At 42.4% G+C, this 14,453-nt stretch overlaps 1 protein-coding gene across 1 annotated transcript in view; it reads right to left on the reverse strand.

Moving 5' to 3' along the window:
* Positions 1 to 6,568: 6,568 nt before the first annotated feature.
* The window catches only part of LOC124121140 (segment polarity protein dishevelled homolog DVL-3-like), a 49,954-nt gene continuing 42,069 nt past the window's right edge, over positions 6,569 to 14,453 (reverse strand). Inside the window, exons 16-17 of the mRNA XM_048394671.1 lie at positions 11,646 to 11,876; positions 6,569 to 11,268 (exon numbers count right to left, since the gene is read on the reverse strand). Of these exons, the coding sequence (XP_048250628.1) occupies positions 11,228 to 11,268; positions 11,646 to 11,876 (272 nt within the window). The 3' untranslated portion in view covers positions 6,569 to 11,227. The remainder of the gene's footprint in view (positions 11,269 to 11,645; positions 11,877 to 14,453) is intronic.

Here is a 14,453-nt window from a genome sequence, read left to right on the forward strand (position 1 = left end):
ATTGCTCATTCGTGATGTTAGAGACGGGGCCGAGCTTGCAGGGCTACCCACGGCCGACTTGAAACCGCTGTGACGTCAGAACAGGCGATGATGACGTCATACGCTCTGTACCTGAACTATGTGACCTTGGTCCTGAGACAGCTGACAAAGACGCTTTATGCGGTCAAATTTCTGTTGATATTCGGCCAGAAAACGGGTCAACTTAAAGATGACGTTTACTGCCCATTGCTTCAGTGTATGGAACCAGATTTGGAATTGAAGAAATGCCATAATTACTATCCTAATTTACGTGTATTGATAAGGCCACGGAATGTTTTTTTAAAGGAGTTTCAGAAAGAAAATGATTTATATTACGTTGATAAATTATCTATAACGTCACGTGACCACCGCCATATTGGTCTGAAGCTGGATCCAGAGGCGAGACGACAGTGACAGAAGTACAAAATAAGGTGGAGGCACCGTTTTCGCATCTCTTCCAATTTAGAAGATTGGCATGGGGTACAAAGTACATTGTCATTGGCTTGTCTTTTATTTCAAGCATAATTTAGCAATGGGCCGTGTGTAATAGAACTTCAGATACACCGACACTGATCTGCCACTTCTCAGTGATTTCACTGTAGGACAATTATTTATTTTTCCAGAGTATATTGGTTCACCAAATTTAACTAATAATTGACAATAAGTGGAATGAATATGTATAATTTTCATCATCTCAGGAACCGAGCTGGAATATTGCGGAATGGCGTAAACAACAAACCAAATCATCTCAGGATTAAAATACACAGGACAATTCGTGACCCTAAGCACCACCATTCTTCAATGAAATGCCGGGGCGGACTCAGTGTGTTCACAGTGTTCGAAATTTGTAGTCTACATTCACAGCCTAGATTCAAGTTTCATCTTTATTGCAAAGGTGGGAATGTAAGGAGAAATTGTTAAGTTTTACTAGCTAAATTCCAACTACCGGGAACGAATGTTTACACATGATGATAAGTGTTCGTTGTGGCCTTGCAGATAAGTCAACATCAAATAATCCAAATGCTTTTATTTCTGAAACAAATTTAATAAATTTGTGTTTGTTTGTTTGTTGTTTACGCCGCACTTGGCAATATTCGAGCTATATGACGACGGTCTGTAAATAATCGAGTCTGGACCATACAATCCTGTGATTGACATCATGACCCTCGATCAACGCAATTGAGATACGATGACATGCATCAACCAAGTCAGCGAGCCTGACCACCCTATCCCATTAGTCGCCTCTTACGGCAAGCATGGTCGCCATTTACGGCAAGCATTAATTTGTGCTCATACGCTGTCAAACTACATTGAGTCCACGTCGATTTTGATCCCTCCCCAAAGCTTAGCTTTCGACACAGGTCAGTCAGTTCACAGGACCATGTAACTAATACTAATAATAAACAAATTCGCAAAAAACTCGTGGACGAGGCCGTCGTCTGCCAGTTTGTTTGTTATAAATATTAGCTACATGGTCCTGTGGTCAGTCAGAGGCAGGTTTGTTTGTTTCCTTGTTTGTTGTTTAACCCTTTGTATACAGTAATAGTTTGCTTCCTCGTGAACAAATCACCACGAAAATATATTGTCCTTATCCACAGCTAATTCTTACCAAGTGGCCCGAGTTACAATAAACTAGTGCTAAGTATAGCGGAGTTATGCCCCCTTGTCTTTATACGTCTGTTACCTCTCTGTCGTCTTTTGACGTCATAGAGGAAAATCAGTTTTCGTCATTTACGGCAGGCTATATTTGTATTGAATGTATTACGTTTAACATAAGCATATAAATCCATTTGTTATATATTTATGGCGTTCAGATATAAGGCAGTCTTTTGTTCGCTCACAGTTTCTGTAATACAGCTAAATTAAAAAAAATCGTGGCACAGTACTTTTATGGTTGTACGATATAAAGCGGCGAAATTTGCTGTTTTTCAACGCAGAATAAATTCTCGGACAACACTTTGCAATGTCTTTTTTCAAACCGATTTAATATGTGCAGTTACATTTACACCATCAGATGGGAAATTTAATATTCTACATCCCTGCCTAATTTTATAGCCAGTGGTAGATCCTGTGCCGCGTGAGTGCAATTCTCGCACAACCCTAACTTTTCAGATCTTAGGAAAATGTGCGTCAGAAAAAAACCCTCGGCATCCAGAGGGTTAACGCCGCACTCAGCAATATTCCAGCTATATGACGGCGGTCTGTTAGTCCAAAGTTACGACCCGGAGTTTCGCTCACTTGCACAGAGGATACACCTAGCTCTGTGTAGGCTATTTCTTAATTGCTTCACAGATCTCGCTCTCGTGCCTCCGCGTCAGGGTTACATATGTTGGGGTTGGCTGGTTAGAGTGCGTTACCCCAAACTCCATCATTTGCCCTTGGATCCCTTTTCCGCCTCTGTGGTCTGATGGAAAGAGCGCCTGCCCGGAGAGTTGCAGGTGGTGGGTTCGATCCCCGGCCGTGTCAATTTAAACCTAAAGATGTTAAAAGATGGTACTTGTTGTTACCCTGCCTGGCACTCGGCAGTAAGGGGCTAAAACAAAGACTGGTTGGCTCGGAGTCGGTATACTGTGTCTGAGTTGGGTATTCCTTTTAAACTGCGGCATGGTATCTCAGTGGGCTAGCACTATAAAAATCGGCATTAGTCCGGACTAGTACAAACAGCCACACACACACATGCATGCGCGTCGCTATATAAGTGCAATAATCTTGAACGCGATTTTAAAGCCCATTTCACCTCACCTCACCCTTTCCGATCAAGCATCCTTTACGATCTTTGGGGCTTGTACCCCTATCCTATCAAACACCCCTTTACGATCCTTAGGGTTCAGCACCATTCGGAATCAAACACCCCTTTACGATCCTTAGGGTTCAGCATCATTCAGAATCAAACACCCCTTTACGATCCTTAGGGTTCAGCATCATTCGGAATCAAACACCCCTTTACGATCCTTAGGGTTCAGCATCATTCGGAATCAAACACCCCTTTACGATCCTTAGGGTTCAGCATCATTCGGAATCAAACACCCCTTTACGATCCTTAGGGTTCAACACCATTCGGAATCAAACACCCCTTTACGATCCTTAGGGTTAGTTGTTGGGTAGGGTATGGGTTAGACATTACTTTTAGCGAATTAATCCACTCTGATGAAACTTGGAGAAAATGGGAGCTGAGCATGCGTGTAACGGTAAACAACTGGGTGCTGATGACTTGGGAAACGAGCACTTGTTATTTGTGATAGCGCACCTGCTCCCATGGTAAGGTGTTGGCCGAGTTGATCGCCCATCTTTGAATCAAGATTTCCCCTGTGAATATCTGGATTAAAATTGGTCTTCTGCAACCAATGCTCGTCCTAAGAGGCGACTAACGAGATCGGGTGGTTAGACTCGCTGACTTGGTTGCCAACTACGTACATCACTACTCATGATGTCAATCACTGCATTGGCTGGTCCAGACTAGATTTTTTTAGGAATCACCATCATATGGCTCGATTAATGATCAATACGGGGTTAAACAACAAGTAAAAAAACAAACAAACAAACACTAAGACCTAAACAATGCGGGAGGGGAGTAAAACCCTTGAATAATAGACAAATCAACTATCTTGTGCTACATGTTAGTCACAGTAACAGCAGATGTTATTTAGTAGACATTTGTTTATCGTGATTCCTTTGGATTTTGTTGTTCTGATCAATAGACCATGTTTGTTGTTTAACGAGACCTCCTCTTCGGCCTAGTGGATAGAGCATCTGCCCAGAGATCGGAAGGTTGGTGGTTCGATCCCTGGCCCAAAAGTCTTAAAAGATGGTACTTGTTGTTACCCTGGTTGGCGCTCAGTATACTGTGTGGGGTGGGGTATCCTTGTTATCTCAGTGAGCTAGCAATATAAAACACTAAAAAACACACGCACACACGCACACGTACACGCACGCAAACACACACACACACACACACACACAAAGGTGGATGAGTGTAAAAATCTTGAATGTGAGGTAAGACCTCAGGCCACCTTCCTGTTTAACGCTACACTGCAATATTCCAGATCTATGATGGTGGGGGTGTAAATAATCAAGTCTGGACCACACGATCCAGTGACTGGTATTACGAGCTTGACCACCTTCCTGTTTAACGCTACACTGCAGTTTTCCAGATCTATGATGGTGGGGGTGTAAATAATCAAGTCTGGACCACACGATCCAGTGACTGGTAATACGAGCTTGAACACCTGATTTATTTAGTGTATAAGTTGTTGGGGACCTGTAGTCTTGTCCAGGCTCTCCAGGGGTCATTGTATATGTGGGGCTTGCAGAAGTGATTGTCTGCAATAATCACCAAGTCCCCTTTCTGATGTTAGGTTTTGATTTAATATCACACCGTGAGCCACCCATCCCCTCTACAGTGAACACTGGTTCTCTAATAATCGTCAGTTACGTAAGGTGAAGTGGAGATTAGCGATCTAGATTATTGCACTAACATAGTGACTTGTGTGTGGCTGTTTGTACTTGTCCCGACTAATGCTGATTTTATAGTGCTAGCCCACTGAGATACCATGTCGCAGTTTAACATGAATACCCTACTCAGACACAGTATACTGACTCCAAGCCGACCAGTCCTTGTTAAAGCCCCTTTACCGAGCACCAGGCAGGGTAACAATAAGTAACATATTTTTGGTATGACGCGGCAGGGATCTAACCTCCCACCTTCCGCTCTACCACCAGACCATGGAGCCGGTCCTAATTGTCAATTAATCGAGCGTCTACAGTAAGTGATATTCCTTCATCTTTATCATCTCAAGACCCCAAAATACTTTGTTAACGATTGATCCTACTGTTCATGCTTTGCAACTGTCCATGGGCCAATGGTAATATGTTGATTACAAATTAAAATCTCTTATCAATATAAATACTGAGTTCACTTGGGTTGATCCAAAGTACACTTTGCTTGAAAAGACCAATGGCTGTCCCTTTATTTATGTTTCTTTTTCTGTCTGAGGCACATTGCATCTCCATCAGTCTCCAGACCCGTGAAGATCCGTTTTAGAAAAGGCCTTCTGCAACCCATGCTTGCCGTAAAAGGCGACTATGCTTGTCGTAAGAGGCGACTCACGGGATCGGGTGGTCAGACTCGCTGACCTGGTTGATGTATGTCATCAATCAGAATTACGTGGATTGATGCTCATGATATCAATCACGGATTTGTCTGGTCCGTCTCGATTATTAACAGACCGCCGTCATATAGCTGGAATATTGCTGAGTGCGGCGTAAAACAACAAACAGAACCATGTCTCCAACAACTTCACCTGCAATAAGAACCTGACACATTTTCAATGGAACCAAACAGAAAAGCATGCAGACTGCAGACTGCAACAAACGGGGTGCACATATTGAAATTGTGCAATGTTCTTATTACTATGCACACTGTATGGGGATTGCTTCGTGTTTGTAATTTGTGTGGCTGTGTCAAGTGCGTACATATTCCATAGTTAGGTTGCTCTCTGCTGGCCTGAAATCAGACCCTGGATTTAGAGAATAACCACTGAGCCACGAGGAATTATGAATTGTCAGTCACCAGTGAATGTTTGTTTGTTTGTTGTTAACGCCGCTCTCAGCATTATTCCAGCTATATTACAAGTCTGTAAATATTCAACCTTGACCAGACAATCCAGTGATTGACATCACGAGCATCGGTCCACGCATTTGGGACATGATATGACATGCATCCTCCAAGTCAGCAAGCCTGACCACCTGAGCCTGCTAGTCGCCTCTTACATCAAGTCCTGAATGAATGGTGTAAGTGACTGAAGGCAGCCTATTGTTCAGATGTCACATGGCACTTAGACATCAGGGCTTCAATTGACCAATCAACATTGAGACTTGATGAAATGTTCCCGTGTAAATATCCAAAGGTTCATCCACACGAACTTGTGGGTGCCAATCCCGGTTCGCCCCCTTCATGTTTCTGGGTCTGTCGGCACCATAGCCGTTCTTGTCTTTTACCACAGTGGTAAACATCCAAGACCTGCATCACTTTAGACTCCTCCCCATCATGTTGTATCCTAACGATACAAACCTGGCACATTTTCAATGGAGGGGAGATGAAATGGGGCTTAATGTCATCCAAAATATATGTGTGTCTGCATGTAATAGTCCGGACCTATGCAGATCTTACAGTGCTAGCCCACTGAGATACCATGGTGCAGTTTAACAGACACCCCTCTCAGACACAGTATACCGACTCCCAGCCGACCAGTCCTTGTTTCAGCCCTTTTAAGCTAAGTGCCAGGCAGGGAAACAACAAGTACCATCTTTTAAGGTCTTTTGGTATGACGTAGCCTGGGATCGAACCCTGGACCTTCCTCCGGGCAGATGCTCTACCACTTGACCATGGAGGCGGTCCATCTTCAATGGAGATCACACTGTTTGGGATTGTGTATTGTTTGTAATTTGCGTGGCTATTTCTATTCAAAGTGTCTGCATGTTCATTAGTTTGGTTGCTCTCTGCAGGTTGTCCTTGGTAGGCCTGTGATTCCATGAGAACAAAGGAAAGCAATATCTTTGAATATTCGTTTATTATGACAATTTGGTGACATTTACACATGTCTACAGTCAACTCAGATTTTCTTTACAAAAACTGTTTACACAATCAAGCACATGACCTGCTCGGACGCACTCTGCATGCTCTCAACCAGCCGCTACACTACAAAAATAACCCTACGTAAGGCAACATTTCTATAAATAGTCATTCATAGCTTCCCTATCTGCATATGAACATAATAAAGCCCCTGCAAGAGCTTAGTCTAAGAGCCCTAACGAAAGAGCATGGTTTAAGAGCCTCTGTAAGTGGTTTCAGAGCCTCTGTAAGGTTATGATGTACATATACTCATGGGAAGAAATAAGGGGACAGCAAAATATGTAGAGAAAGTTAACTGCTGTGTACAACCTATAGCCTTTATGTCAGCAAAATGGCTGCCATCTTTGGGAAACTTTACGATGTTGTCAAACGTGTGTTCCTCTACTTCTTTCCATCATCAAACATATAAATGTGTTCCTTTACTTCTTTCCCTCAGTATAGTATGAGAGTTGCACAATAGCATGGCAATGAAACATGAAAATAACAACAATACCCTGTACTCTAGGAATACAGGTTCGTGAATGATTTCCTTAAAACAGGACTCCACAAAAGGTTGGTATCAGTTCACTGGGCCAACATAATGGTGACTAACCTACCACATGCAGTCAAGTAACTTCTCATCATTAAATTTAAGCCTGAACCAGATGGGTGGCTTCAGGTTAAATGGTGTAATCATGTCTTATAAAAAATGGTCCTATCGCTTCATGTCAGGTCAGTCTGCGAGAAAACACAACTACGAAAGATGATTCAAATCTTAGAAGTCCTTAGTCTTATTCGAAATGGCAAGGACTTCTTCGCTCTCCCACGGACAAATTGACATAGAATTTCAACCAACTATCTAACTTTCTGTCATATAAGCATAAATATTTCACAAAAAAATCACTTATGAGGTAGAATTTATTGTAATGCTAATCTTCCTCATCTTTGTGCCCCTTCAAATGAGAAAAGAGACAGATCACCACTCATTCATTTAGATAAGGGACTGGTCATTGCTTTTATTTGGAAAAAAAGTCATTTTCCCTTCTTTCTTCTCCTCCCCCTACATACTTGTGTTAAATTTTGTGACACTCCTCCCTCTGTTTCCCCGGTGTCATTTTCTATTGAACCCCCCTCCTCCCCTAATCTCACCGGCTCTCCCTCCCCCATAATTAATGACCAGTCCGTAAGTAGCAACTGAATTTGACAAATATTTAAGTTCTCATCAGCTCTGTGGTTGAAGTTGGTGAAAGAAGGTAAAATATAGGCAAAAACATAAAATTTGGCAATGAGTCGAGATCTGATAATAAATTAAAACATATATCCGCTCTTTAACACTGAAGTAAAAGTCCAGCTTGTAACTACAACAAAGCAGCTCTAAAACTTGTGCGTTGATTGTAAAGGTTCATTACAAACTTCTGTTTCAAGTGGTTTGTATGTGGGACCTGCTATATGGTAAAGCAAGGATATTGCACTGTAGACGGGAAAGGTCCTGTTCTGATGTTTTGGCGATGATGTCGAGGACAACTAGCACCCAAGTCGGGAAACAGAGACAGTTCACCTGGACATGATGGAGTGAGCCAGTGACTTTGGTTTTACGCTGCTTTTAGCAATATCCCATCAATGTCACGGCAGGGGACACCAGAATGGGCTTCAAACATTGTACCCATGTGGGGAATCAAACCCGGGTCTTTGGCGTGGCGAGCGAACGCTTTAACCACTAGGCTACCCCACTCCCGGACATGATGGAAGATGATGGTTGATTGGATACACAATAACAGAGACAACAAATCAAGTTGACAATATTCATATATCTTCACAGTTCAGGTTTCTCTCGATTTCAGAAATAAGCTCAGGTATCTATTTCAGAATCGGCGCCAGGTTTACGTTACATAACAAGTAGGCAAACAATCTCAACCAAGTCTACACATTAGGCTGTAATAGTGACATATAAAATATACTTGTTGAAACAAACAATAAGTGATGCACACAAGAGCAAGTTAAATGGATGGACACCAGATTATCAGCAGAGCAATGTGTTCATGCCAACACTCGTTTAAAATCATCGATATGTCTTATCACAACTTCGTACTTGACAAAGGGAGACAACTCTCATCAACATAAAAAAGCACATAGTAAAACTGTACAGGTGAAGAAGCTTTGTACAAGGACAGAAAATAATATACAATAGCAGATGTAGTCTGTACAAAAGGTTAAAAGTTGTCAAGATAAATAGCATAGTCCATCCGAGCAGGTTTCTCACTAACGGCCACTAGAGTCAGCCGGTCTTGCATACTATGTACCATGCACTCCCACAGCATTCATTCGCACTATCACTCTAGCAGTCATACACTGGTGTTCTGCATTTGTACAAGGCATTCATTAACAAGAGAAAACCACTCAACCCAGAAACCAATGGAAATAGTAGCTGTGCTGTCTCAGGTTCAATCCCAAGTTGTTGCTCTCGTTACAATTATCGAAACAATTTCTATCAACTACTGCTCTAACTAAATCGTAAACTACCATACCATGAGTATGTATGCAAACATGAAAAGAAAACTTACAAACAATTCATCAGAATTACAGAAGTAACAATATACCACCATGTCAAAGACTAAAACTCATTATTATCCACGTTGAGCAATTTTCTCTTGTTTTCAACGTAAACATATTTGACTACCATGCATAACTCAATCTTAGCATGTCCATAAGACATTACACACATATGTATTACATAACTCATCGTAACATGTACGTGTGACGTATGTCTAATATATTACGTAAATTAATCAATCGTAGCATGTAGGACTTACGCATACTATTTGTGCAGGCCTCACAATTTGTGCCACAATGATTGACTTACAAATATAATGTAGGACTTACGTACATCGTAGCATATTCGATAAGTGATGCATACATCGTAGCATGTTCGACGACTTATGTACACATCGTAGCATGTACGTAAACTGCACACGCGTCAGTGTAGTACGTAACTGAGGAACTGCTTGTAAGAACATGGCCTGCAAAAGCAAGGGGTATAGAAGACGACAAACAGTTCACCTTTTAAGTCGGTCTTCGACTGACGTTTGACAAATGACCTCCAGCTGTTCAACATCCATTATCTTATCAAGGCACAACAACTTTCAGAAATTGATTTTAACAATGAATTATGCTAACACTAATAGAATTCCGAAACTTACGTAGTTATTATGGAATTTGATTTAAATCACCTTCATACTTACGATCCTTCATGGAAGGAAAACACTTTATTCAGTTCAATTTTATTTCTTCCAGGATAATTCAAATTATGCCAATAATAGCAAAAATTTCCAAAAATGTCCTCATTAGGGATTTTTATATAATCACTATCAAATCAATGAAATTATGCCAGGTGGCTACCCTCCCAATATAATTAGACAATTTGAACTAATAAGACAATTTCCAGTTCAAATAAAACTTGATTGTCGAAACCTGAAATAAAGCTTTAACATAAATTATAAAATAAACATATTTCTACTTTCACACCATTGCATGAAAGTTCAATTAATTTAGCTCGAAATTGGATGCAGCTGGACACTTTGATATGTTTCTCAGGTCAAACTCATGACGATGACGTCACTGTCAGCAGATAATGAGGTCATCATGAGTGTTTGATGACGGACATGCTGGCCACTGAGACGGAATATTGCATGCCAAAAGGATGCTGGGATAGGTGGGAGGGGCAGTGCTGAGGATGACAGGCCATGCTTAGAATGGGGCTTGGGTGTGGGTTGCCATGCTTGCAGAATTCTTTCCGAATGGTGTCAAAATCAACCTATGTTTTGCTTCTTCCAAAACTGGATTAGATTTAACCATTAGATAAAGTCCTCTTTATCAACACCCCATGAAAGAATTATGCATGAGTTAGTTTATTAAAGGTAACGCATGCAGACAAGCAGATGTGAACAGAACAGCAATAGACAGGCAAAGAATAGAAAAAGTATTTGTGATCAAGCAGACTGCACTCTGTTTTGACAGTGTTAATTTTGGCAATGGTTACACAAGCATTTGGAAAGCATGCATAAGGTGAGTGAGGAAAGTGAATAAGGAAACGAAAGACGAGTTGAAACAAAGGGAAGTAACTGTTGTGGAAACTGAAAACCAATTTCCAGCATTCACGTCTTCTACAGCATTCAGTCAAGCTACACACCTACTGGCTTCTTCAAAAATAACTTTGTATACAATGTTGTGATCTCTCTCTCTCTCTCTCTCATGGACAGGATTCATTGGCCGGTCTGTCCTCGGTGCTAGGTATCACATGATGACACGTCACATGACTAACCACGATCATGTCTATTGGTGCACACCCACCCATGTGAAATCCAAAGCAAGGCTTTGAGAAGTCCAACAGAGGTTTATGCAGCAGGGTTAATTGCATGATGGGAAGGAAAGAGCGTCAGAGAGCGAACGAACGAACGAGGCGGGCGGGCACTGTAGAAGGGTTAGCGTTGTTAGAAGAACGAAGTGGGTTAGATGTGAGATGGCGGGCGGGCTACGGGCGGGCGGGCAACGGGCGGAGGGAAGAATGCAACGGGCAGGTGGCAGACAGGCAGCAACTTTCCGTCAGTCAATCGTGGTCGGTATGTCCTCAATCTCTAGAAGAGCTACAATAAATAACAACACCGTAGTCATGCATTAAATACACACAGGTTTACAAGAATGCGCATATGTAGTAACACAGTAGGCTGAAAATGATCAAAGAAAATAGATAGACATTGTTTCAAATCAGATCCTTCGGACGAACATTGTGTTCTGGAGCCAAACTGTTGTTCCGATCTTCCACAAGTTTGGACATAAGTTATAAAACTGCGTATAAGTAGTCTGCAGTATAACGATTCACTCTACACTCAAGTGACGAGTTCTGGTTCACTGGTGAATTGCTCAATCACTCTGCATGCAATACAATCAAGCTGATTGGCTCTGGAGTCAGTCACATGACCTGGACATGTGACCAATCACATGACATCCACAAAGAACTCACATGGGTTTCCCATGGCCATTCTAAAGGACTGCCTGCTCCCACTGAGGTCTGCTGGCATCTGTGCAAGAGGCCCAGGAGGTGGGGGGAGGCTGCGATCGCTGGGGGCACCTCGTCGCGCGCTCGCTAGGCTGGCTGTGTCAGTGTCACTGCCGCCGCCGCTCCCAGCAGGACTAGCAGATTTTCGGTCGGACTTTTCTTTCTCCTTCTTGCTGCTACCAGATGCACTGCTCCCTGAAAAAACAACCACGTCTTTGAGGAGAAGGGCTTTGGAATTAATACACTGTACTAAACTGTAGATCTCATGCAGACACACTTTACACATTCAAATGCAAATGTTCTAATCTTACTGCATGCAGTTGACATTGTTTAGTGAAATCATAATTACATTTTTTATCATAATTATTCACATTTGTAAAATTATTTGTAATTTTGTTTATGTTCAATAACTGATTAATTAATTATAACTTTTCATTAGCATAAACAATGGACATATGCAAGACTACCATGAAGGAAACCTACTTGACACTGTTAATGTTAATTCTACATGTTAACCTAGGAACATGAACTACGTCACAAACCACAGCTTAACGTCACACTACAGTGACCTCCCTTCACCAGGACATGACAGACACCACAGTTTGAAGCACGTCACACGACAACACAATGAAGAACACTGGTCAGCCAATGTAGCTGTTCTATGCTGTGTACGAGGAACACGACACCATTCCCGATTATTTGCTGACAAAGCATGTTTTCTCTACGACCCCACCTAACTAGCCAAGATGTAATATGTGTTGACATACAGGTAATGCTTTCAGCACTGACTTGGCCCTGTGTGAAAGCGGTCATAATGCTGACAGTGCAATCAAACAGCTGACAAACCCAGGAGTGTTGAAAAGCAAAACGGTGACACAAAAATAATATGATAACCTAACAGTGAGCAAAAGCTAATGTGGAATGTGGACATCCTTTAAAAAGAAAAGAATGTTGAGGCTGTGTCCAACTTCTACAACTACTGTAAATCTTCAAATTAATGCGAGCGTGAATTAAATGCGAAAAATGAGAGTGGTCTTTGTTTGCATTTATGAAACTTTGCATTTATGTCTCCAAAATGATTATCAACAATAAGACAGCCTTACCGCATATTTTGGATAGCGGAAATACCAACTTGAATATATACACAAACAAGATTTAAGTCATTTAAAGAAAAGGAATTACACAATAGGCTTACAGTGAGTTATCAGTGCTGGGGTCAAGAGCTCTACCCACTCGTGTCAAACTAGGCATCATTGACCATTCCAATCAGTGATCTGTTGTTGGTTCAATTATTTTATTGCCTTAAAACTTCCTTAGCGCCAGTCAACAGAAAAAACATATAACTGTGTTGTTTTTAACACAACAATGTTTATTGTTATTACGGAAGTGCTTTACTCCGTGCTTATAAGCAGTGCTATTTGTATTGGATAGGATTAAGGCAAGGCTGTGTATCTTTCCACTGTGGATGGGGAGGGGGGAGTTGCATTTTTGGCTCGGTGTCAGCAGTCGTATTAATTTGGAGACGCACTAATTTCAAGATTTACAGTATATGGCTTGTAGTGAAGAGAACAACCCTTTAGGGATTCCGGTCAGTTACAGTCCTCCGTATCCCATGCTGGTCACAGGAGCTGACTAACGAGGATAGGGTGGTCAGGAATCAGGACTTGTCAGTGTGTTATCTTGCCCATGATAGTGGCTCATGTTTTCAGTCACTGGTTTGTGTGGCCCAGACTCAAGCCAGGATATTGCTGACTGGTATTAAACATTCACTGAAAGCAGCCACGAGGCAATGACACAAGCACCTGCTGCACTGCTCACAAACACCCAGATGTAAAACAAACAACCTGCTGCTCCATGTTGAGAGAACCAGAGGAGATGTAATAGAGGGAAATGACAGCATCATTGTACAACAGCTCAACTACACCTGAATTATGATGATGTAAATGAGGGTACTGATGAACAGGGAGAAACTAGCAACGTGACATGGCTGGTAGCACAGCACATAGGTCCTATCAGTCTGGAGTGGTAGCAACGTGACATGGCTGGTAGCACAGCACATAGGTCCTATCAGTCTGGAGTGGTAGCAACGTGACATGGCTGGTAGCACAGCACATAGGTCCTATCAGTCTGGAGTGGTAGCAACGTGACATGGCTGGTAGCACAGCACATAGGTCCTATCAGTCTGGAGTGGTAGCAACGTGACATGGCTGGTAGCACAGCACATAGGTCCTATCAGTCTGGAGTGGTAGTAACGTGACATGGCTGGTGGCACAGCACATAGGTCCTATCAGTCTGGAGTGGTAGCAACGTGACATGGCTGGTAGCACAGCACATAGGTCCTATCAGTCTGGAGTGGTAGCAACGTGACATGGCTGGTAGCACAGCACATAGGTCCTATCAGTCTGGAGTGGTAGCAACGTGACATGGCTGGTAGCACAGCACATAGGTCCTATCAGTCTGGAGTGGTAGCAACGTGACATGGCTGGTAGCACAGCACATAGGTCCTATCAGTCTGGAGTGGTAGCAACGTGACATGGCTGGTAGCACAGCACATAGGTCCTATCAGTCTGGAGTGGTAGCAACGTGACATGGCTGGTAGCACAGCACATAGGTCCTATCAGTCTGGAGTGGTAGCAACGTGACATGGCTGGTAGCACAGCACATAGGTCCTATCAGTCTGGAGTGGTAGTAACGTGACATGGCTGGTGGCACAGCACATAGGTCCTATCAGTCTGGAGTGGTAGCAACGTGACATGGCTGGTAGCACAGCAC

This window comes from Haliotis rufescens, unplaced genomic scaffold, assembly GCF_023055435.1.
Source record: "Haliotis rufescens isolate VD_foot unplaced genomic scaffold, xgHalRufe1.0.p SCAF_13, whole genome shotgun sequence".
Taxonomy (NCBI): Eukaryota; Metazoa; Mollusca; class Gastropoda; order Lepetellida; family Haliotidae; genus Haliotis; species Haliotis rufescens.